The sequence below is a fragment of the Trachemys scripta genome, unplaced genomic scaffold (genome assembly GCF_013100865.1).
Source record: "Trachemys scripta elegans isolate TJP31775 unplaced genomic scaffold, CAS_Tse_1.0 scaffold_197, whole genome shotgun sequence".
NCBI lineage: Eukaryota > Metazoa > Chordata > Testudines > Emydidae > Trachemys > Trachemys scripta.
The window spans coordinates 28,712-54,838 of record NW_023260509.1 but is presented as its reverse complement, the minus strand read 5'-3'; the positions used below and the strand labels follow the sequence as shown (position 1 = coordinate 54,838).

At 43.4% G+C, this 26,127-nt stretch overlaps 1 protein-coding gene across 2 annotated transcripts in view; it reads right to left on the bottom strand.

The window, feature by feature from the left end:
- Positions 1–26,127, bottom strand: part of LOC117870301 (cytosolic phospholipase A2 gamma-like) — a 46,978-nt gene that overhangs the window by 17,670 nt on the left and 3,181 nt on the right. For both annotated transcript variants that reach the window (XM_034757404.1, XM_034757405.1), the window contains exons 4-12: positions 23,767–23,909; positions 21,925–22,123; positions 19,053–19,170; positions 17,741–17,881; positions 14,771–14,824; positions 12,779–12,841; positions 10,968–11,006; positions 10,182–10,301; positions 9,645–9,770 (exon numbers count right to left, since the gene is read on the bottom strand). In XM_034757404.1, coding sequence (XP_034613295.1) covers positions 9,645–9,770; positions 10,182–10,301; positions 10,968–11,006; positions 12,779–12,841; positions 14,771–14,824; positions 17,741–17,881; positions 19,053–19,170; positions 21,925–22,123; positions 23,767–23,909 — 1,003 coding nt within the window. The remainder of the gene's footprint in view (positions 1–9,644; positions 9,771–10,181; positions 10,302–10,967; positions 11,007–12,778; positions 12,842–14,770; positions 14,825–17,740; positions 17,882–19,052; positions 19,171–21,924; positions 22,124–23,766; positions 23,910–26,127) is intronic.

Genomic DNA, 26,127 nt, shown 5'->3' with positions numbered 1-26,127 from the left:
CTTTCTAGCTCTCGGGTAAGCTAGGATGGCAAAACACAATGTCCAACAGAAACTAGAATTAGCTAAATTTGAAGCTGAAGAGAGACAAAAAGAACACGACAGACAGATAGCCTTAAAACGCTTGGAGGTGGAGATGGAGGCGAAACACTTGGAGGTGGAGGCAGAGAAGCACCGCTTGGAGATGAAGGCGGAGAAGCACCGCTTTGAGGCAGAGGCGAAACACTTGGAGACGGAGTTAGCGCTGAAGCACTTAAATCTGGAAAGAGCTAAGATGGGTCTACTGGATAATCCTAACAATCCTTCCCAAAAATCCACAAATAGGAGCGACTATGTCCACAGTATGATAAATCCAGTGATATTGCTGAATATTTCCTCACCTTTAAGAGACTGTGCACACTCCATGCAATTCCTGATGATCATAAGATGACCACATTGGTAGCAAAATTGACTGGAAGAGCTCTGGACATATTCAACAAGATGCCCATTGAGGAGGCTTCTGACTATGGTAAATTTAAGGATTTGGTTTTGAAACAATTTCAAGTTACACCTGAAACTTGCAGAGTAAAATTTAGAGCCCTTAAGAGAGGGCCTGGACTAAGTAATGTGGCTTATGTAGACCAAATGAAGGATCTGTTAGATAACCGGGTCAACGGCCGGGGTGTAACTAGCTTTAAAGGAATGTGCGATTTGATTACTCAGGAACAATTCCTGAATAAGACTAATGATGATATAAAACAGTGTTTATGGGATAAGAAAATGGACTCAGTAGAAAGTCTTCCTTCTTATGCTGATCAATATGAACAGTCCCAGACCACCAGAGATGCGAGGCTATTCGGAACAAAACGGGTGGAGGGAGCAGAGAGGAACAACCCTGGTTGCAGTTTGAGCGGATACCAGAAGGGACACCCTCAGACCACACCCTACCACTGGGGGCAGCCCAAGGCCCCAACTACACCCCAAGGAAAAACCCCAGACACCTTATCGTTCCACCACACCATTCTCCAGCAACCCACTTCGCCCCAGTGACCAGTCAGCTGGCCCATATTTTAAATGTAATAAGCTGGGGCATGTAAATGCCAACTGCCCCAAGAACCCCAACAGATTACAGTTCATTGTACCGGGGTCACACCAAAGGTCCTCAGGCCCAGATTTCTCCCAGATACCCTCAGAGTGCAGGGAAACTATGAGTGTGGGCAGGAAGAAGATTACAGCGTGGAGGGATATTGAAGCACAAGTGTCAGCTACCCACCAATCCTTAGTGGACCCCAGCTTAATTAACCCAGAGGTCCAAGTGATGATTCAACCCTTCAAGTCAAGCTCTTTTGACTTGCCTACAGCCATGTTGCCTGTCCAGTACAAGGGCTGGTCAGGAATGCTGCTGGGAGAAGACTTGGTCAGTCATGTGAAGCTAGCCAAGAGGGTGGGAATGGTGACCCGCAGCCAGGCTAATCAAGCTGTCACACCTACCTCTTTTCCTGAGACTTCTACAAGAGCACAGTCCGTGTTACCAGAGACTCAGACTGAGGTGGTGGAACCGGACCCCATTCCAATGTCTATGGCAGCAGTAGTGGATCCAGTCACAGAGACCCAGACAGAGCCAGTCCCAGAACCGGAACTGGCAGAGCAACCAGCACCAGAACCATTGCCAGCACTGAATCCAGCGCTTGCAACCCCGTCTACAACTCCAATGTCAGAGGGCACCAGCGAGCCTGCACTGGCAGCAGCAGATAAACCTATGCAAGATGCTCAGTTGGAGCCTGAACCCCAACATAGTGCACCAGTGGAAAGCGGTTCACAGTCAATGGAAACAGCCCCATCCCCTACATTGCTTCCAGAGGGATCAATCCCAAGTCCACAATCCAATGAGGAGCTAATGTCTTGAGCATCAAGGGAACAGTTCCAGGCTGAACAGGAAGCAGATGAAAGCCTCCAGGGAGCTTGGACGGTGGCACGAAGCAACCCACCGCCTCTAAGCTCTTCTAATCGATCCTGGTTTGTGGTAGAAAGCAGACTTTTATACAAGGGAACTCTTTCTGGTGGGCACCAGGAAGACTATCATCCTCAAAGACAGTTGGTAGCTCCAACTAAGTACCGGGTAAAGCTCTTGAGCTTAGCCCACAATCATCCCAGTGGCCATTTTGGGGTGAACAGAACCAAAGACCGTTTGGGGAAGTCCTTCCACTGGAAGGGAATGGGCAAGGATGTTTCTGCCTATGTCCGGTCTTGTGAGGTATGCCAAAGAGTGGAAAAACCTCAAGACCGGGTCAAAGACCCTCTCCAGCCACTCCACATAATTGAGGTTGCATTTCAGCGAATAGCTGTGGGTATTCTGGGTCCTTTTCCAAAAAAGACACCCAGAGGAAAACAGTACATACTAACTTTCATGGATTTTGCCACCGATGTCCGGAAGCCGTAGCTCTAAGCAACACCAGGGCTAAAAGTGTGTGCCAGGCATTAACAGACATTTTTTGCCAGCGTAGGTTGACCCTCTGACATCCTTACAGATTTGGGAACTAATTTCCTGGCAGGGACCATGAAAAGCCTGTGGGAAGCTCATGGGGTGAACCATCACCATCAAACAAATGGCTGTTGGAGAAGTTTAATGGAATTTTGGGGGCCATGATACGAAAATTCGTAAATGAGCACTCCAATGATTGGGACCTTGTGTTGCAGCAGTTGCTCTTTGCCTACAGAGCTGTACCACATCCTAGTTTAAGGTTTTCACCATTTGAATTGTGTATGGCTGCAAGGTTAAGGGGCCATTACAGTTGGTGAAGCAGCAATGGGAGGGGTTTATGCCTTCTCCAGGAACTAACATTCTGGAATTTGTAAACAACCTACAAAACACCCTCTGAACCTCTTTAGCCCTTGCTAGAAAAAACCTAAAAGATGCTCAGGAAGAGCAAAAAGCCTAGTATGATAAACATGCTAGAGAGCGTTCCTTCAAAGTAGGGGACCAGGTCATGGTTTTGAAGGCGCTCCAGGCCCATAAGATGGAAGCGTCGTGGGAAGGGCCATTCATGGTCCAAGAGCACCTGGGAACTGTTAACTATCTTATAGCATCCCCCTCCTCAAACCTAAAACCTAAAGTGTACCATGTTAATTCTCTAAAGCCCTTTTATTCCAGAGAATTAAAGGTTTGTCAGTTTACAGCCAAGGGAGGAGATGACGCTAAGTGGCCTGAAGGTGTCTACTATGAAGGAAAAAGTGACAGTGGCATGGAAGAGGTGAACCTCTCCATAACCCTTGGACGTATGCAGTGACAGCAAATCAAGAAACTGTGCACCAGCTTCATGCAGAAGTTCTCAGCCACCCCAGGACAGACCGAACGGGCATACCACTCCATTGACACAGGTAATGCTCACCCAATTAAAGCCCAACCTTACCGGGTGTCTCCTCAAGCTAAAACTGCTAAAGAATGGGAGATCCAGGATATGCTACAGATGGGTGTAATTCGCCCCTCTGACAGTGCATGGGCATCTCCAGTGGTTCTAGTTCCCAAACCAGATGGGGACATACATTTTTGAGTGGACTACCGTAAGTTAAATGCTGTAACTCGCCCAGACAACTATTCAATGCCACAGACAGAAACTATTGGAGAAACTGGGAGGTGCCCAGTTCATCTCTACCTTAGACTTAACCAAGGGGTACTGGGAAGTACCGCTAAATAAATCTGCGAAGAAAAGGTCAGCCTTCATCACCTATGCAGGGATGTATGAATGTAATGTGCTCCCTTTCGGGCTGAAAAATGCACCAAACCATCTTCCAAAAACTTGTAGATGGTCTCCTAGCGGGATTGGGAGAATATGCAGTTGCCTACCTTGACGATATGGCCATTTTTTCTGATTTATGGGCAGAACACCTGGAGCATCTACAAAAAGTCTTCAAGCACATAAGGGAGGCAGAACTAACTGTTAAGGCTAAGAAGTGTCAAACAGGCCTAAACAGAGTGACTTACCTTGGACACCAGGTGGGTCAAGGAATTATCAACCCCCTACAGGGCAAAGTGGATGCTATCCAAAAGTGGCCTGTCCCAAAGTCAAAGAAACGGGTCCAATCCTTCTTAGGCTTGACCAGATATTACAGGTGATTTGTACCGTACTTTAACCAAGTAGTTTTGTCTAATCACTTGATGGTGGCATCGTTTACTTAATCCAAGGTAGAAGGGAGAATTTGTGCCTTGGAGAGTTTTTAACCTAAGTTGGTAGAAATAAGCTTATGGGGTCTTTCATATGGGTCCCCATGTCTGTACCCTAGAATTCAGAGTGGGGAGGGAACCCTGACAGGTTGTTCAACCAAATTGGCAACTGGTTTGGGGTTTCAGCTGCTTAGTGATGATTAAGCTCTGAGGAGGTCATTTGGGCCTCCTGGGACAAATGCACCCACCATTACTAAGCATCATCCCATCTGGTCCTGGACCTACAGCTCTAAAGGAAAGTTCACGTCCATCTGTCAGGCCATGGAGGTGGAGAAGTAATTACAGCCATGCTGCCAAACCTGCAGTCACTGGACTTTCCAGAGGTACAAGAAAAGAAGGCTGGGGGAGATTCCCCACACATGCTCAAGAGTTAGCTGGTTTTGGCTACAGATACTGATCCATGAGAGGACCTTCACTTTTATCCCATGACTCCTTACTTTGCTTCAGAGCCTCTGGTAAGGCACCTTGCCAAAGGCTTTCTAAAAGTAAATGGGTTTTTTGTTCCTAAATCACTCTGGAAAATCCCACTGTAATACACCTAGGTTTAGGTGTCTAAAGTGATTTAGGCACTTCTATGCTCAGTGTTGCAAGGTCATGAGACTTAGGCTCCTAAGGATGGGATTCACGAAGATATGAAGCATTTACTTCCATTGAAATCAATGGGAGTTTGGCTACTAAATAAAAATCTGGGCCTAAGTCACTCTCACTCTTTAAAATGGGACTTAGCCATCTAAATCACATGTTAGGTTGTCAAATTTACTCAGATGCCTAAAAGTGCAGATAGACACCTAGTGGCATTTTCAAAAGTGCCTAAGTTAGTTAGCACCTACCTTCCATTGATTTCAATGGGAACCAGGCACCTGATCTGCTTAGGTAGTTTTGAAAATGCCACTAAATTCCTATCAGCATCATTAACCATCTAAATCTGACCTTTAGGCCTTGGAACACTGAGCAGAGCAAGGCATAAATACCTCTAAAAATGTGAGCTTTTTATACCGCTTTTGCCTCAGACAGGGATGTGGGCAGACAGGCCTAGTGGTCCGGATTAGAAAACATGCATCACAGTGACAGGCTCAACCAGCTCAATCTATTTACTTTAAGAAAGAGAAAGTTAATTGGTGACTTGATCTCAGTCTGTAAGTACCTACACGGGGAACAAATATTTAATAATGCATTTTTCAAGCCAGTAGAGAAAGATGTAATATGATCTAATAGCTGGAAGTTGAAGCTAGACAAATTCGAACTGGAAATAAGGCATCCATTTTTAACGGTGAGAGTAATTAACCATTCAAGCAATTTACCAAGGATAGTGCTGGATTTTCCATCACTGGCAATTTTTAAATCAGGATTGGATGTTTCGCTCAAAGATAATAGGCAGCACGTTTAAAACAAACAAAAGGAAGTATTTCTTCACACAGTGGCATAGTTAACCTGTGGAACTCTTTGCCAGAGGATGTTGTGAAGGCCAAGACTAAGGTCAGGCTTGACAAAGCCCTGGCTGGGATGATTTAGTTGGGAATTGGTCCTGCTTTGAGCAGGGGGTTGGACTAGATGACCTCCTGAGGTCCCTTCCAACCCTGATATTCTATGAAGACTATAACAGGGTTCAAAAAAGAACTAGATAAGTTCATGGAGCATAAGTCCATCAATGGCTATTAGCCAGGATGGTGTCCCTAGCCTCTGTTTGCCAGAAGCTGGGAATGGATGACAAGGGATGGATCACTTGATGATTACATGTTCTGTTCATTCCCTCTGGGGCACCTATCATTGGCCACTCTTGGAAGACAGGATACTGGGCTAGATGGATCATTGGTCTGACCCAGTATGGTCGTTCTTATGTTCTTAAAGATCTGCTCTAGGAATTATTTTTGAGGAGGTTCTCTGGACTGTGTTATACAGGAGGTCAAATGAGATGATCACAATGGTCCCTTCTGGCCTTGGTACCCTTTCCCACAATGGAAAACAAACAACACAGGGGCCACCTGATGAAATTAGTAAGCAGCAGGTTTAATACAAACAAAAGGAAATATTTTTGCATACGCTGCACAATTAACCTGTGGAACTCATTGCCATGGGATGTTGTGATGGCCAAAAGGACAACTGGTTCAAAAAAGAACTAGATAAGTTCATGAAGGATAGGTCAAGATTGTCAGAGATGTAACCCCATTCTTGCGGTAACCCTAAACCTCTGACTGCCAGAACCCAGGAGGGAAAGTCAGGGGTTGATCTCTCCAAAATTGTCCTAATCTGTACAATCTCCCTGAAGGTCTGGTACTGGTCACTGTCATAGACAGGAGAGTGGGCTAGATGAACCATCAATCTGATCCAATAGAGAAGTTCTTAGGTTCTTATTTGAAATCTAAGGACCTAGGTGAAGGGTTTTGATAGTATTTAGGCACCTAAAGATGGAGATAGGTGCCTAGTGGGATTTTCAAATGTGCATAGGCCTAACTTTTATAGCATATAATGGGAGTTGGACACTTAAGTGACTTAAACATTTTTGAAAATACCATTAGGTGCCTACCTGCAGCCTTGTGTCCCTAAATGCCTTTGAAATTTGCCCCTTAATAGAAAGACCTAAGGAGGCAGAGTTGCCTAATGAATAGAGCACTAAAGTAGGACTCAAATGCCCTGTGATATATACCCCCCACTCTCGCACTTGGCATGTCACTTCACTGTCCTATACCTCTGTCAAGGTTCCTTCCCCACTCTGAACTTTAGGGTACAGATGTGGGGGACCTGCATGAGAAGCTCTAAGCTCAATTAACAGCTTAGATCTAGTCTGGCTGCCACCACTCCCAAGTACTAATTCCCTTCCCTGGGTAGCCTTGAGAGACTCTTCACCAATTCCCTGGTGAACACAGATCCAACCCCCTTGGATCTTAAAACAAGGAGAAATTAACCATCCCCCCTCCTTTCTCCCACCAACTCCTGGTGGATCCAGATCCAACCCCCTTGGATCTTAAAACAAGGAAAAATCAATCAGGTATTAAGAAAAAGGCTTTTAATTAAAGAAAAGAAAAAGAAAACCCTCTGGGAGAGATTAGCATACCAGCTACTCTCACAGACAACAGATTCCAAACACAGAGGATGTTCCCCTGGGCAAAAACTTAGTTCCACAGAGAATACCCAAATATCCAATTTGATGATTCCTCTAATTGCACAAGACAGGTTTCAAAGAAATAAACATAAACCTATTTATTTCCTTCTCTAATACTCACTACCTAATAAGAGGCTGAATTCTGGAGCTTTCCCACTCCTGTCCAAAGTGAAACTCAACAGACAAAGGGAACTTCCCTCCTTCCCTTTGAACCATCTTGTCCTCCCATTGGTTCCTCTGATCAGGTATCAGATAGGCTAGGTGAACTTCTTAACCCTTTACAGGTAAAAGAGGCATTAACACTTAACTATCTGTTTATGACAACCTCTGCTTCTCCTGATGTGCTATGGGAATAATGATATACTTCATATAAAGTGCTTTGATTTCTGATGAAAACTGCTACATCAAAGCAAGATATCATTATTATTAATAATAATATGTAGACTTGGCAGAATTTGATAGGTTTTCTTTTACATTTTTATCTATTTAAATTTTCACAGCTCTGAAAAATTGTGGGTAGAGAGACAATTATTTAATGGCAGCAGATGTGGAGAGTCAGCAAGTTAAAGCTTTATAAACCGTTAAAATGCAAACTGTCAAAATATACAAAGTAAATATCCTTAAATCCACAAATCACACCCATTTTTACTACTCAATTTCAACTCCATTTGTTGTACCAAGCCTAATTCAAAAGTCTAAATCACTGGATCTTGACTCAAATAAGTTTTCAAGAAGCATTTTTCTTACGCTTCCTATCTGCAAATTTTGATTATCATCGATGGAAATATTTTTCATTGGTTTGTGTGTGTATTGTGAAATCAATGTTTATCAATAATTATCTAATCCTATCAAGCCTATGAATAGCCTTGCTGCTACATGGTCTTCTTATAGCAACTATCTCCATCTCTGTTTCCAACTACACCAGGATAGGTGGTTATGATCCATTCCACTGGATGTCCCCATTGCCAATCTAGACCTTGCTATTGGGTTATTGGAATGGGGTTACATATTAAATCCACACAGAAATTTAAAGTGAGGTAGAATTCAGCAACCTCTTTGTTATGCTGGAAAACCTGATTTCAGCATATTGTATCAGGACTCTGGGATCTGCACTGACTGCCTAGGGATTTCTAGGGCAGAATTTGAGGCATTGGTTGGTACTGTTAAGGACTAAAATGCAGTAAGATGTAGCTGAGAAAGTACTGCTCTATGACATACTCACACAGTTGTGCTCGTTGGAGGAACTTATGATGTAGCTTCTCAGTGTAAAGAAGGAGATGTTTAGAAAGATTTATCAAATCATAGATAGATAGAAAGTCCAGAAAGGGCCATGTCTAGTCTTACTTTCTGCACAACACAGGCCAGTGAATTTCACAGAGTAACTCCTGCATCTGTCCCATACATTCGGGTTGAAGTAGGGAAGATCTTTGCAAAAGTGACCTCTAATCCATATTTAAAAACTTTAGCTGATGGAGAATCCATCACACACCTAGGTACATTCACAAGTGCTGATTCCCCCCTCTGTTTAATTTTCACACCATACCTCTAACCTGCATTTGTCTAGCTTCAGCTTCCAGCCACTGGAGCTGGCTCTGCCATTATCTGCTAAATAAAAGAGCTATCTGCTCTGAGAAATCTCTCCAGGCAGGTGCTTATGCACTGTAGTCAAGTAGCCTTTTGTCTTCTCTTTCTAAAGCTAAATCGACTGAACATCCTTAGTCTCTCTTTAAGAGGCTGATTTTTTTCAAGGCCTTGGGTAATTCTTGTAGCTCTTTTCTTAACCCTTTTGAATTTTTCAGCATCCTTTCGGGGTGTATCTGAGGTTTAGCATCCAACTATACCCATAGCTAGACTATAGTGGGACTTTCTGCAAAGCTCATTATTGCAAAGCAGTTAGCAATGGCATGTTGCATGAGTCACTACATATTATTATATATTTGGAATGATTGTCAATGGTTCTCAGACCTTTCTTTGTTCTAACAGAAACCAAAATAAAAAATCAAAAATAAATACATTTTAAAAACTTATTAAGAGAAGATGCAAAATTATTTACTTTCCTGGCATTCTTCTTGAGCATGGATTGGCACTATATTCAAATGCGGCCATTTTAACATAAGAATGATCATAACTTTTTGTTTTTCCCTTTTAAGGTGAGGGGGAAAATAGTAGAAGATAGAACTGAAACACTTGAAATGATGAATTATGCAGGGAAATATTTAAATGTTCTTCCTTTTAGGACACATGTGGTTCTTTGCTCCCACAACTAGAGCAATAATTTGGAAAGTCGATGGGCTGGATGGCTTTGAAAAGCACCGTCTAACTGAGAAAAGCTTCTATAATACTTGCCTCCAAGTTCATTTTCAAAAATCCTGATGAGGTGAGCGAACTCCACAATCTTTTCTTCCAAGGTCTTCAAATGCCAGGACACACTCATTTCACAGCACTTCAGGAAGGAACTCTTGCTATTCTCCTCTGCATAAAAAATGGGTGAAACGATGTTAGATTTGGGACAAGGAATGGAAGGCTCATTAGATAAGTTCAGGGGCACAGGGATGTTCAGTGCGTGCTAAGGGAGTTTCAGTGCCCAGGTCCCATTGAAAAGCAATAGGATTTGGCGTCCTAATTAACTCAGGCCCTTTTGAAAACCTCAGCCTGTGTGTATTGGAACAGCCCTGGGGATTTGTGAAAATATTGGCAAATACATAGATGTTGTAATGGAAATGAGCATGCCAAAATTTATTCACTCATTCATTTATTCACAGCAATTCATGAGAGCTGGTATTACCTAAGGCACCAAAGGAAGTGGACTTTGGACCCCATTTGAAAATCCCATTCTAAATAATTAGGGAGAGGAGGTAAATCTAGTTCTGCTGGTCCACTTACCTTTCAGCACTTCCTTCAGCTGCCTGAAGACTCCCTCACAGTCTTTCCCAGCTGAGGTATGAACATGAAGCTCCAGGAGGTGGTGGACACCCTGACAACGTGCACAAGAGCAATCAGGACCTGTGGAGGAAAGAGAACATAATGTGTCCAGCAGGCAACTGTTTGTCCTGTGAACCCCTGGGGGTGAAGAGAGGAAAGACTCATCTCCCCAGTGCCCAAAGACTCTTGGGAGCAGGGATGCAACAGCCAGTGTAGGGTCAGACACCTGGCTGCTGAATCTGTCTGAACCTGGTGTCCTAGAATGTCAGGCCCCAAGTCAGTGGAAGGAGTGCAGGGGTTAGAACTCACCTCCCAATGACACCTGGCTTATGGTGTGAGCTACCTGGGGCTGATGTGGCCTTCTCACAATTTTATTTATTTATTTAATGAAAAATGGTTGTTCAATCAAATTGGCAACAGGTTTGGGGTTTCAGCTGCTTGGTTGACTAAGCTCTGAGGAGGTCATTTAGGCCTCCTGGAACAAATGCACCCACCACTACTAAGCATCATCCCATTTGGTCCTGGACCTACAGCTCTAAAGAAAGTTCACCTCCATCTGTCAGGCAGTGGAAGTGGAGAAGTAACTACAGTCACGCTGCCAAACCTGCAGTCAGTGGATTCTCCAGAGGTACAAGCAGAGAAGGGTAGGGGGAAATTCCCCAATGCTCAAGTGTTAGCTGGTTTGGGGTTTCATGCTGACTAAGCTTTGAAGAGGGAATTTGTGCCTACAGGGATAAATCCACCTACCGCTGAAAGGCACAGAACCTGGTGTTCCTTCTTGACCTCCTATAAGAAGCAAACGAACAGCCCATTAGTATTGTTGAATTCCCATCTCCCTGGCTACCACCTCACACACCCTCCAACCCATCAAAAATTCAGGCATCCTCACCTGTCCACCTGAATAGTTCAGCCTCCACTCTGGCTCCTCCCCCTAGCTCTCCCTGCATCAAGTTTAAATTTCTCTTCCTCGCCCATAACACCACCCTGGCCAACTCCTAGAAGAGGTTCAGGATCCCAGTTTCAGAAACTCTACATTGATTGACTTCAATGGGAGATAATCACCTTGATGCTTTTCAAAATCCCATTTGGTGCCTAAATATCTTTAAAAATCTGGACCCTAGGCTGAGATTTAGAACAAATACTAAGGGAGTTAGGTACTCATAGAGGTCGGTGGCATTTGGGCATCTAACTCTCGATCTTCTTTGAAAATCACAGCCAAATGACTTAAGGTGAAGACTTTCAAAGGCACCAATGGGAACTGGACACTTGGCCAGGATTTTTAAGGTATTGATATGCCTAAATTTGAAAACAGGTGCCTAGTGTGATTTTAAAAATAAATTAATTTGCATTAAGATTCATTGTTGTTGGCAGTATTGTTATATCAGTATTGGCCCAGGATATGAGATAGATAAGATAGGTGAGGTAGTATCTGAAGGAGAGCAGGTCTCTTTCATTACAATTCATAGCTTCTCAGGCCAGAAGGATCATTGTGATCAACTATTCTGACCTCCTGTATAATACAGGCCATAAAAGATATTCTGGACTCATCTGGGATTTGCTCCCCATTTAGTTACTTATAGATATTTATAACAGTATAACAAGATACAATGGCTGGACATAAAAGCTAGACAAATTCACATTGGAAATAAGGAAGATATATATATATATAAACAGTGAGAGTCATTAACCACGGGAAATCGGGAAATCTTACCAAGGGTCATGGTGGATTCACCATCTCTGTCAATTTTTAAATCAAGATTGGATGCTTTTTTTTTCTAAAAAGAACTGCTCTAGTAATTATTTTGGGGAAGTTCTTTGGCCTTTGTTATACTGGAGGTCAGACTACATGGTCTCAGTGTTCCCTTCTGGTATTGTAGTCTATGACTCTCTTGTGGATAGTTATTTCTGCCTTTTTTGGTTTAGCATATATCTCACTGGAAGTGGTTGAAGCTAATGTGAGAAAGCCACACTTACAGCAGAACAAGAATGTCCACATGAGGGTTATTCTGGTATACCTATAGCTGGGTAACTTGTACAATTTCCCATGTAGAGAAGATCACATATGAGCTTTCAGGGTAATTTTGTTCTTTGCAAGCGTTTGTCAAAGAGAGACTATGAGTATTAACGTTCATTGAGACCCATGAAAATCACATATGTCATTAATGGAAAAGACTTGATTCCCCTCTGGCTCAATCTATGCTTATAAGGCACACCTGAGTTGGTCATGGGAGTGAAAAAAACATGCACATTGCTATGCCAAATCCACTCCCCCCCCCGCCTGAAAACTTAGTTTAGACGCAGCTATGGAGATGGAAGAGTCCTTCTGTTGACATAGCTAATGTTGTTGAGGGAACTACTGGTCATATACCACCAGAAAAACTCCTTCTGTCAGTGTATGCTACGTCTACACTAGGTGGGGCTCTAGTGCAGACGTAGCCTCTCACAGTGGTGCAGATCAGAACTAGCTCTCTTCATGTCAGTAGAGTCATGTCAAGATACACCCAGGGTGAGTTTTTTAAAAAAAAATGGCCCATGGTTCCAGAAATACAATGACCCACCTGCTTCATATACTGCATACCACCACTGTTCTCTTAGTTTTCGGAATATTTGCTTAAGAAGGTCTCAGCAATGGAAAACAGAACATGTGTTATTAGTCATTTCTCATAGCTCAGGATGCTAACCATATAACCTAGGGAATCAAATTTGAGTTATGAAATTTTAAGCTGATTTTGATATGATTTGCACTGGTGTAAAACAGAATTTCTAACCTGTGGGATTTATTTTCATCTCAAATTGGTTCAAAAAAGTCAAAACATCAAAACATCTTGGAGAACTGAAATTTTGAAATATTTCCAATTCAGAATTATCAAAAGACCTTACTAAAATGTTTTCTTTCAACAACAGTGACACATTATAAGGTAATAGAAAATTATATAAATATATACTATAAAATATAAGGTAGTATGTGATATTTTTAGCTACCTAGCTAAAAAATAAATAGAAGTTGAAACCAAATGAAAATATAAAGTTGAATAAAATGATAAAGTCAAAACAAAATATTCCATTTTGGTTTTAGTAGCATTTTGAAAATTTTCCATCAAAAATTATATTGAAAATGACACATTCCCACAAAACTCTTTTATTATGATTTGCTGGTGGAAAACTGTTTATTCAAAATGTTTGATGTGGCTCTATTGAGAAGTAACTCCACTGACTTCACTGGCATTATTCCTGATTTATGGTAGTGTAAATTTATGGTAGTTTCTCACTGTGGGGTTAAACCAGTTAAAACTAGCCTGAAACCAGAATCAAGCCTTAGAATCTATCACAAATCTCCAGCCAAGTCCTTGAGTGTTTGCTTCCCTTTAATATCATCAGTAACCAATTATCTAGTTTTGGATTTTCCTGACACCTCCATACAGTGGGCCTGATGTCACTTACACTGGTATGAAGTGGAGGTAATTCCACTACTTGCTAATCATTTGCTCCTGATTTATGCAGGTGTAAGTGAGACCAGAATTTGCCCCAAAGGCTAAATCTTTGCCAAATCAGATTGAAGTTTGAAATCAGGACTTGATCTAAACTGAGAGTTTCAAAGATGCCTAAAGGAGTTGAATTTCATAATTTCATGGATTCATAGAGTTTGAGACCAAGAGGCCATTCAATTTCACACAGAAACCCCTGGCTGAGCCCAGTGACCTCCGTTAAACTAAAACACTGTTCAGGAGACTGAACTGTTGTGTGCCACAGCTAGAGAACAGGGAAGACTGAAGGGCACCTGAGGCAGAGGTCCTGGCAATGGCAGGTAATGATTAGGTCAGACATGCCCATATAATCTCAGCAGGTGACCCACACCCCATGTTGCTGAGAAATGTTAAGAAAACTCCATGGTTCCTTCCAATGTAACCTGGGGGGAAATTCTTTCCTGACCCCAAATCTGGTGATCAGTTGGACCCTGAACATGACTCACCAACCAGGCATCTGGAAAGAGGATTCTCACTACCACATCAGAGCATTGGCCTACCCCAGCTGTATCCCATCTTTAGCGGTGGGAAAATAAATAAATTAATAATAATAATAAATAAAACAGATTACAATTGTGCATAAGGGAAGTAATTCTTTCCTGATTGCTGCCAGTGACTGGCTGAAGCCCCGAAGCATGAGATTAGATGATTCCCAACTCTTATTAACATTAATGGAAATTAAGATACAAATCCCCTCATCAGTTAAGAAAATCTCAGCCCTAGATATAATGATCTGGAAATTATCTGGAATGCTGGAGATTATGAAAGGCAAAAAATGAGAGTTGGGTGCTCAGTCTCCCTTTAGCATCCTTGAAAATCCAACCTATCCACAACTGGCAGACACCCATGGGCTACTTTAGACTACTGCTAATACAGTGACTGTTTGACACATGATAGTATCACTGTGATAAATAGTAGGGCATTGGGATCATTGCTACAGAATGGTGTGGTAGCTCCTCCACTGGGGACGTGTTCCGATTCCACCGATGACCCAACCCTACCTTCAATACACAGAAATGTCAGTACCTATTAAATAGTTCATGTTTTCCTCCATGCTTCCAAGGGCACTTCCCCATAAACCTGAAAACAAGAAGGAAAAGACCTTATTTACCACAGGGTAGCTAAGACAGCATCAAGGCCTTTCCCTTTAATACGATGTAAGGAGTTGCCTGGACAGGAGCCCCACTGGTAGAAAAGTCAAGGGGGCACTGGAAGGCCATTCTCTGATGGGTTATGTGCTTTTGAAACTTGGTTCACAAATTGATTCATAACTGAAAAAGTTTATTGTAAGTAGAGGTGGTCCAAAAAAAATCCAGTGCAATATTCTGTGCATCAGCAAATACTCTTTTGTTAAAATTTGAACTTTCCATGGGAATTTGTTGATTTTTGACAACATTTCATTTTAAAAATAAATGTGAAATGCAGCAAGTTGACCTTATCAGAACAGAACATTTCAATTTTTCATTTTGAAATTACCTTTCATTTCCAAATGGATTGATACTACAGTGTAAATGAAACTATAACAGGCAACATTTAAAAAATAGAAATAGGAGGACAATATTTCGATTGTATAGAATAGAACATTTCAATTGACCTGAAATGGAAATCATTAGGAGATGCATTTTGAAGTATTGTCAAAGGTATCCAGAGCCTAGGATTGGCTGTGTTTGATTGGTATAGCACAAATTTGTATGTATGAATGAATGAATGAAGCTGGAATTTTCAAAGGGAATAAGGGATGGGATTTTCAAAAGTACCTAAGTGACTTAGGAGCACACATCACCCATTGACTTCAAATGATCCTTATGCTCCTAAAGCACTTACGTCCTTTCAGCAAATCACAACTCCAAAGCCCATGTAATTTGCCTGGGAGTTGGGTACATAAGTATCCTTTATCCCTTTGAAAATCTCCCCACACATACACAATTGTCTAACCCTTTTAGACCCTTTGGAAATTTCCAATCCAAATAAATAACTATAAAAGTCCAAGACATGCAAACACTGGAATGAACAAATTGAATGTTCCCCGCTGTGATTTTCAAAGGAGACTGTGGGAGTTAGGTGCCCAAATCCCACTGGAATTCAGTGCAAGTTGGGCTTCCTAATTTCTCTAGGCTTCTTAGAAATTTCCAGCTCTACTGAGAGGGCAGTAGCTTGGAGACAGCAGACCTGACTTCTATTCTTTTACCTCCCATTTCCAACCTTTATGACCTTAAAAAAGCCATTTCCCCTCTCAATGACTCTGTCTTCTTCACTGTAAAATGGGTATGTTGATGCTCACCAAACTATTGAAAAGTGTGTTTAGATCAGTGGATAGGATGCATTATCTATACAAAAGCTAACCATATTTCAGGAAGAGCTAACTGGGTTGAAGAAAGGATGAGATGGTGGCTAAGGGTGAGCAAAGGGGGTTTCATGTGAGCGAATGTCATGAGTGAGGTGGAACTAGGGGTGAGGGTACAGAAGGAAGATTGGGGGAGGAGGAAGAAAATCTGGGTAGATACAAGCAGCTGGGAAGAAAGCTCTGAGACTGGGATGAGACCTACAGGGTTGAGTGGCTGGAAACATTCCAAGCAGGTCTATAATATGCTGCATTAGAATAACATGGTGGACCTGCAATATCTATCTATCTATCTAATCTATCTATCTATCTACAAGGTCTGAATGAGCTCTCCCCTAACAGCTAGTGATAAGATGGGCGGAAAAGGCTCCAGGACCAGATTGTACATGAACACGCCTAATCTGCCAAAGTATCCTGCCCAAGTGACCAATTTTGTCTGGTACTGGGTTACAAATCACTTCAATATTGAATGCAGGGGTCATGAAATGTTGTTATCATTATTGTCTGAGTAAAAGGCAGCTGAACTGTGCTTAGCCTGCCCTTATTGAGGGGGTCAAACCCAAATGAACTGAACTGCACTCGCTAAGCAGGGGGTTCTGATGCCAGATCCCAGTGGGGAGAGGGTGGGGGAGGGGGACAGGCGGTTCTGCCTAGAGGGGTGGGCTTTGTTTAAGAGTTATAGGCACCATTTGACCTGCCCCTCTCCCCTGTTTAAATGTAGAGCTGATTAGGCTCAGTTGAGAGCGTTTTGTTTTGGTAAGTGATCACTAGAGCTAAATCACTGATAATCAGATCTAAGTGCTCAGCCTTAGAGCTGCTGTGGGACAGTGTTTGGGGGAAGAGACTGTCGAGTCTGCACTAGCAGGGAGGTTCCCCCACTAGCTGCTGAAGTCACTGAGAGCCGGGTGGAACCCTAAGAGACCGACTTGCAGCAGTCAGAGTGGGGAGGCAGAGGGCAGCAGAAGGTGAGGGCGCAGGGACATCTGCGACAGAGCTGAGGATGGTGCAGTGCAGTGAACTGTGGCATGATGAACGACAGCAGCGGCACAGAGTGAATGGCAGCAACTGTGAGCCAGTAGCAGTGACAGCAGCAGCTGAGTCATTGCTCTACATTTCCCACCCTGCTCTCTCCCCAGCTGGGTGGTGAGCTCATGTGAACACACCTCTGAACTCTGGGTCTCCAGGGACCAAGGACAGCAGCAGTGAGCAGGGTGCGGTGGAGGGAGAGGGCAGTGGTGTGTTAAAGGGACATTTGTTTGTTGGACATCCAAACGGCAAGATGAGAAATGGAGGCCCAGGACACTGCCCAACTTACTATGAAGCGGGAGTTTTATTCATGGTCAGATGTGTTTGAATCACAGTGGTTGTGTTTTCCCAAATTAATGTCAGGCTCCTTTCCCCTTTTACTAAAAGTTTTCTCTGCTATACACAGGCTCATTGACAGCGGGAGGGGAAGCATTGACTCTTAGGGGCACCCAGGGGTGGTGTGTAATTTTCCCAGATTGTTGGGTGGGGCTTGAGCTGGTTTCTGTGTTATATTGTTAAGAGGGACCTCTGGATATTGAACCCAGCCCTTGCTGATGCCGACTCCACCTGGCAGAAGGGTAACATATCTATCTATCGATCGACTAAGAATAAGGGGCTTCAAAGCTTACCTTGCAGGTAGCAGATATTTTTCTCGTCCCTCTTTTCTTTCAGATTCCCATCTTCGAATTTGCTTCCCAAGTCTTCGGTGCACACAAATGCCCCCAGGCTGGGAAAGCCAGATTCATGGGGGGTGAATTCGAACCAGGTCCCTGTGAAATATAGATAGTGCCAGTTCCTTGTTGTACCCTTCTTGGCTGATAGCAATAATTTCTCAATTCCCATCCCCTCAATTTGTTTTCTCCACCAGTGAATCCCACCTAATTTTTCAGTCTGTTCCTTCACCTATTGTCATTTTCATGCCATTTTCTATGGTGACCTCCTCCATCTGGTATTTCCCTCTGTAGCAGGGCAGAGGTATAAAACCTTGGGGTGCCCTGCTAATGAGGTGGCTTCTCCCAGCTTTCAGATAGGATGGCCGGGTGTATGGGCCAGGACTCTTAGCAGGGAGCCCAGCTGCAGGCCCTAACAAGGGCAGGCTCAGGGTGATCTGCTGAGCCAAGTGGAACCAGCTGGGTTGATGACTGGGCAGGCGTATAAACCCAGGGAAGAGCTCAGTTGCGGGGGAGGGGGGGGGAGCCGGGCAGAAAGATAGGGGCGTTGAGGCTCTGTCTCTGCTGGCTGACACAAGCCTGAAAGGCTGGAGAACCCAGTGAGGGGTCAGAGTGAAGACCGGTGCTGGGGAGAATTAGGACTGTACAACCACTGTAAATAAAAGAACACGGGTGAAGCACATGGAAGAGGTGTCTGAGACCCTTTCTTTGGCCAGCCGAAGCACAGAGCGCGGGGACAAGAGAAAGGAAATCTGTGACACCCTGTGACACCCTCCTAAGCCAGCATCTGCTGTCCTTGGATATCCCATAATTCCCTTTGTGGCCACCACAGCCCCACTCCACCCACCCTCCAACCACCCAACCCTAACTCGGACCCAAAGGTATAAAGGAAAAATGAGTCATAACGAGTCAAATCTAAAAGTGATAAATTTAACTGTAGAGCTACTCAAAAAGGAAAACAACAATTTCACAACATTTTCTGAAATTTTCCAAATTCTTTTCATTTTCAAAACTGATCCTTTTTTAAAACTCATTGATCAATTTATCACAAACTTACTTGATAGATATTTGTTTTGAAAATGTTTTCAAAGTCACTAAAAATTAAATAAACAATTATGGAAATTTTTCATTTATTGAAAAATCTGGTTTATTTGGAAAATATCCATTTTGGTAAAGTCATTGATAAAAAATTTGATTGAAAATTAGAGAGAGAGAGAGAGAGAGTTGACAGGTTTATGCAAAAAAAACCCTGAACCTGTTTTTTTCTTACCTGGGCTCTTTTCAGCTTTTTTATGCAATTGGTTTGCTTCTATTGCTGCATAGATGGGGTAAGGATTTGTCCCGTTTGTGGAGGTATCCTTGTGTTCAGATAACTTGGTCTTATCATACTGGAAAGGTAAGAATTGATTAGCGCAGAAAGATGCACGTTTTGATGGTGTTCCCAGCAATTCGTCCCTGACTAATTAGTTCAGGCTAGGAATTAGAAAGACCCTTTTTGCTGAGAGCATCATCATCTTTGTCATTGTTCCCACATTTTAGTGTGCACTGTATGGACAAAAAACAGAGAATTTACAGTCCATGGTGGAGACTTTCAAATGGGCCTAAGGGAATTAGGTGCAGATTTCCAACAATATTTAGGCACCTAAAGATGCAGATTGGCACATAAAGGCCTTTTCAAAAGCACCTAAGCAAGGTAAGAGCCTTAGGATATATCTATCCTGGGGAAGGAAGGTCTGATTACCAGCTTGAGGAGACGTAGTTGCATTAGCATGGTAAGAATATTGGTGTATCTGCAGCGGCAGAATCAGAGGGAGGGGCTAACCCCGCTGGGTTCATACCTAGGCCTACATTAGAACTTATGTGGTTGTGTCTCCTCCAGCTGGGAATTACACTTACAGCTCCAGTGGAGACATAGACTGAGTTTCATCAAAATTAATAGCAATTAGGGAGCAGTAAAGCCAGGCAAAAAATTTTTAGTGAATAGTAAATTCAATGAAAATTTCATTTTCAGAGCATTGAAATTAGTTGTGAATTCAGGTCAAATTTGGTGAATTCTTTCATCTAAGAAAAAAATTGTGAAAAAGTTTAAATTGTTTATTTCAGCTACTTTGAAATGAAACATTTCAACTTTTTTTGTTTTGAAATGGTATTTCGTTTGAAAAATTTAGCTAAATTAAAAAAAAGTAAAAAAAAAAAACAAAAAACAAAAACTAACAAACAAAAAAACCTTAAAAATGACCTGAAACCTACCAAAAATAGTTTTGGATTGAATAATATTTTAGAGAATCATCCAATACTTATTTAAAAATTATCAACAATGAAGAATCTACCGCAACCCTTGATGAGTTGAATCAATAGTTAATTACTCTCACTGTCAAAAATACACAAGAATACACCTTCTTTCCAGTCTGAATTTCTCTAACTTCAACTTCCAGCCATTGAATCATGTTAGACCTTTTCTCTGCTAGATTGAAGAGCCCATTATTAAAAATTCAAGACCATGATTGAGACTTTCATACCTTTGAGCTCCCTGTTATCAATTCATATTCTGGAGAGTGGAGGATTTTGGGATCAGATGCTAGGTTGAGATTTTCAAAACAACCTAAGGGATTTGTTTTAAGAGAAAAGGGGTACCAAATCCCTTAAACAGCCTGGAAGTCCTCACTTTGGAAATGTTCAGATACCGCAGTGATCTTTGAAAGCTCATGGTAAGAGGCTGAGATTTATAAAGCTGCCATAGGGCTTAGATAGCTTTAAAATATTTCAGAGGTGTAGTCGTGTTAGTCTGTATCAGCAAAAAGAATGAGGACTACTTGTGGCACTTTGGAGGCTAATACATTTATTTGGGCATAAGCTTTTGTGGGCTAAAACCCACTTCATCAGATGCATTCAGTGGAAAATACAGTAGGAAAATATATATACACAAAGAACATGAACAAACGTTACAATTCTACAGTTTCTCATTGGAGTCTTTTTTTGAAGTTTTTTTTGTTGGAGAATTGCGACTTTTAGGACTGTAATTGAGTGACCAGGGAGGTTGAAGTGTTCTCCGACTGATTTTTGAATGTTATAATTCTTGACGCCTGGTTTGTGTCCATTTATTCTTTTGCATAGACACTATCCAGTTTGGCCAGTGTACATGGCAGAGGGGCATTGCTGGCACATGATGGCATATATCACATTGGTACATGTGCAGGTGAACAAGCCCCGGATGTTGTGGCTGATGTGATTAGGTCCTATGATGGTATCCCTTGAATAGATTTGTGGACAGAGTTGGCATTGGGCTTTGTTGCAAGGATAGGTTCCTGGGTTAGTGTTTTTGTTGTGTGGTGTGTCATTGCTGGTGAGTATTTGCTTCAGGTTCGGGGGCTGTCTCTAAATGAGGACTGGCCTGTCTCCCAAGATCTGTGAGTGTGAGGGATCATCCTTCAGATTAGGTTGCAGATCCTTGATGATGTGCTGGAGAGGTTTTAGTTGGGGGCTGAAGGTGATAGCCAGTGGCGTTCTGTTACTTTCTTTGCTGGGTCTGTCCTGGAGTAGGTGACTTCTGGGTATTCTTCTGACTCTGATAATCTGAATAACTGCAGAATTGGAATTAATTTGCAAACTGGACACCATTAAATTAGGCTTGAATAAAGGCTGGGAGAGGATGGGTCATTACACAAAGTAAAAACTATTTCCCTATGCTAATTTTTCCCCTACTGTTACTCACACCTTCTTGTCAACAGTTGGAAATGGGCCATTCTGATTATCACTACAAAAGTTTTTTTTTATCCTGCTGATAATATCACACCTTAATTGATTAGTCTCATTATAGTTGGTATGGCAACACCCATTTTTTCATGTTCTCTGTGTATATATATCTTCCTACTGTATTTTCCACTGCATGCATCCGATGAAGTGGGTTTTAGCCCACAAAAGCTTATGCCCAAATAAATTTGTTAGTCTCTAAGGTGCCACAAGTACTTCTCATTCTTTAAAATATTAGCAGGAGTTAATATGCTTCCACGCTTTTGCTCCTGAATCCCAAGTACTCGGAGAGAGCGAAAGAGCGCGTGAGAGAGAAACAAAACCAAAGGAATATATTAAGTAAATCCAGTGATTTTTCAGTGGAACCACTCTGGATTTACACAGCGACCCACCAGCTTCAATGTAGGATAGACAAAGAAAGAGGCCCAGACATCAGTCAGAGAGAAGAGTTCATCTTCAGCCGCCTGTGTCGCAATAGTAAATTCCTCTTGAATATCACATTGAGGTTTGGAAAGTGTATCACACAGACGTTCTTCCAAGACCTGCACTTTCTCTGTCCAGTCATTCTCTTGGTAGAGGAAAGACATGCACCTTTCAATGAACCAGAACAGATATGTCTGAGATTGAGGAACTAGGATGGGGAGTTCCCCCTCCCCCTTTTAATCTTCATACCTTTTATTTTTTGCATGCATGGGATTCTAATTATCATCCTGGCATTGTAACAAATCTGTGACTTAACAAGGACTTCATCCACGGCTCTCTGTCACCATGTCCACTGGGAAATTTATGGCAATAACAGGGATACAGCGAAGATTGTCTGCTGAAAGCCAAAGCCTCTGCCACTCTGAGCTATGGAGAAACTCCATTATCTGCTTCTCTAGGACCTATGATGCATGCTAAGTAATTCTGATTCCACCCAACAGAGAGCAGTGGTGAGCGCACTAATCTGGCCATTGTAAGTATGACAAGACCCCAGGGCCCTTCTTGAGCCAATGGGGAAACTACATGGCAGTACAGGGTGTATGACATGGGGAGAAGCAATTAAGATCTCACCCAGTAGAGGACAATGGTAACACACACACACACACACACACACACAGACTCTGCCCATTTCACTAGGCCACCTTCACTCACTTGTCTCATTTTCTGCCCCTCTCACTCACCCCGATGGGGTGACTCTCAGAACAAGGTGCTACACAGCAGGCACAGAAACTGATTCTGGCCCTGGTTGATCAGCTAGAAGTGTCAGAAGATTTTTCTTTTCCATCTCGTCCTCCATGGACAACTCTACTCTTCTTCCTTCCTCCCAAGCCCCAATACTGGGGTCCCATTTGACTCTTCCCTGTCCTTCCCTCTGTGTATTCTCCCTTTCTTGGTAAACTCCAATGAACCTCAAACCCTTAACAGCTCCCACAGATTGCCCTTTTCTCACTGTTCCCACTGCTGGAAGCCTATCCTCTGTCACCTTGGTTGCTGTAAACATCACTTCTCTAGTCTCCACTGAGCCTCGCTTCTCCAGCTCTTGAGTCCGTCCAGAATGTCCCTGCATCTTCTAACCATGTCATCCAGCGCTTGGGTCCCCAAGATCAGATCTCCATGCCTGGCCAGGAGGCAGATTCCCAGTGAGCAGGCACTGGGTTAAGGCTCAAAACACCTGCGTTCTAGCCCCAGCTCGGCCACTGATCTGCTGTATGACCTTGCATGACCTCTCTTTCATTTTGCACCCATTTCCTGTCTACTTAAAGGTGGGATTTCCAAAAGTGACTTAGGAGCACAAATCTCATTGCAAGTCAAAGGGTGAGTCATTTATGGTGTGTCTGCGCTGCACTCAGAGGTGTGACAGCAGCATGTGTATTCAGACATATGCTAGCTTTGATCAAGCTAGCTCAAGTGCCAATTGCAGTGAAGCTGCAGCAGCATGGATGCCACTGTGTGTGAGCTGCGTGTGTACATACTCAGAGTCCAAAACAGGCTGGTACAGCCCATATTGTAGTGCCAGAGCTTCACTGTTACTGGTTCCCGAGCTAGCAAGGTTAAAGCTAGCTCAGGTATGTCTATGCCTGTTACATCATGCTCCCTAATTGCAGTGTAGGCATACACCTAGGTGCTTCTGAAAATCTCACTCATAATGCCTTGAAAATATACAGAGCTAATTAATAATAAGAATGCCCCAGTGACCACCAACTCTGTGCAGGAAAACTGGTATATTTTCACTTCTACTGACATGCACCTACCAGGTGGAACCCGATACTCCACACAGATACAGGACAGCGTCCAACAGGCCCTGCTGCTTCATCTCCACCAAGGTTCCCTGAAGGGCTATCATGGCCCGCAGACCTCCTCCCGATCCTAGGACGGCGATATTGGGCATGTTATCCTGGGGGAGGGAAAAGAGGGAATGACAAATGAACTAGGAATACTGAGTGATCTCTGCTTTGCAGCTCTTGGTACAGGTACATTCAAGAAATTCACAGAGAAACCCTCAAGTTACAAGACTTGTTTGCCTGATGTTTGGAAGCATTCCTTACCGGGTGCCCAATGACCTGTGCCCCATCCTGAGTCAAGAGCAAATGCATCTTATCTGCATTTTCAGCCATAATCACACAGTGGCAGCACAGTATCCCTTAGGGCTCTTTGAACCTCTGGGCCTTTGTGCTTAAAATCCTATGCACAAACATACAGACCAGGACCAGAATTTTCAAGCGGATGAAGGCAAGGGCCTAGAGGTCATTTCAAAAGAACCTTAGCAATTTAGGTGACTAACTCCATTTGATTTCCATTGGACTTGAAATATGGCTCAAACTTACTAGTGATCTTTGCTGTGCTCCATGTTCATGCCCCTTACTCTCCATGATTCATGGGCGTGAGTTTGTTTGTTTGAGCAAACATGTGTAATGTAGAAGGACTACTGTTTGCATCCAAAACATAACATATGAAATGCAGCTGCTCAAGAAATGATTTTTATTCCTATAAAATTTGCTTTCTTTTTTGGAGGGACCAAATTGTTCATCAAAAATTTAAGAGGTGGGGGCTGTCTAAAACCTGAAAACTCTCAACATGATCTCCTCATTGCCTGTCTACTCCCCAATAAATTTTTAGGTTCTCTTTATTTCAAAACTTTTTAATTTTTTTGTCAAAAATGGGCATTTCTGTTTCCACGAAATAGCAATTTTTCATTAAAAATGTGTTGAATGCAAATAGTCCGCTGTAGTACTAATGCACTAACAAGATTAGTGACAAGTGAGTCCCCAATGGAGACTGAACCTTGAGCACCAAAAAACCCAGGTCATTCTCCCTTGTGCTGAAGGAAGAATATTGCAAGGAGGAAGCAGTGGAAGACTGTTTCAAAGCCCACAGAGGGGAGATGTTCTCAAATATGTCAGGTCCACAGAAGATCACATCCCTCCAAGGACCACCACTTTTCAATGATGAGTAACGATCCTTGGATGTTCCTCACATTTCTCCACCATGCCAGCTAACCACAGGAGGTGGGCAGCAGTGGTTGACTTTTACCCTCGGTGTGGTTCAACCATCAGAGGGGGCTATGATACATGTAGAAACTATGTTATATAGTCACTATTCATTACTGATATTAGTAATAAGTCAGACAAGTATCAATAGCTCACCCAAATCTCTGTCCCTCTATCGCTAGCTATGCACCACACTGAGAGCTCTATTGTCCCCTTCCCATCTGTTCTGTGCTTCAGGCTCAGTCTGGCTTCAAAACCACAGTGCTGTATATACACACACTGCAAAGGGTCTTTAGTAAGCACTGATTGAATTCATGTGAGCATGGAGCCATCTAGAGCAGGGGTGGGCAAACTACGGCCTGTGTGCTGGATCCAGCCCACCAGCTGTTTTAAGCTGGCCCTCAAGCTCCCACTGGGGAGTGCAGTCTGGGGCTTGCCCTGCTCCAGTGCTCCAGCTGGAGCACAGGGTCGGGGGCTGCTCCACGCGGCTTCCAGAAGAAGCAGCATGGCCCCCTTCTGGCTCCTACGCATAGTGGCAGTCAGGGGGCTCTGCTCTGAACGCTGCCCCCACCCCATGTGCCGCTCCTGTAGCTCCCATTGGCCAGGAACCACAAGCAATGAGAGCTTCAGTGGCGGTGCCTGTGGGCGGGGTACCGTGCAGAGCCACCTGAGGTAAGCACCATCCGGAGCCTGCACCACTGAGCCTCTCCCCATGCCCCAACTCCCTGCCCCAGCCCTGATCCCCCTCCCGCCCTCCAAACCCCTCAATCCCAGCCCAGAGCACCCTCCTGCACCCCAAACCCCTCATCCCCAGCCCCACCCCAGAGCCCCCACATCCAGCCAGAGCCCTCACCCCCCACCCCACATCCCTGCCCCAGCCCTGATCCCCCTCCTGCCCTCCGAATCCCTCTTTCCCAGCCCAGAGAATCCCCCTACACCACAAACTCCTCAACCCGAGGATCTGGGAAACTACAGGCCAGTCAGGTTCACCTCAGTCCCTGGAAAAATCATCGAGCAGGTCCTCAAGGAATCAATTCTGAAGCACTTTGAGGAGACGAAAGTTATCAGGAACAGTCAACATGGATTCACCAAGGGCAAGTCATGTTTAACTAACCTAATTGCCTT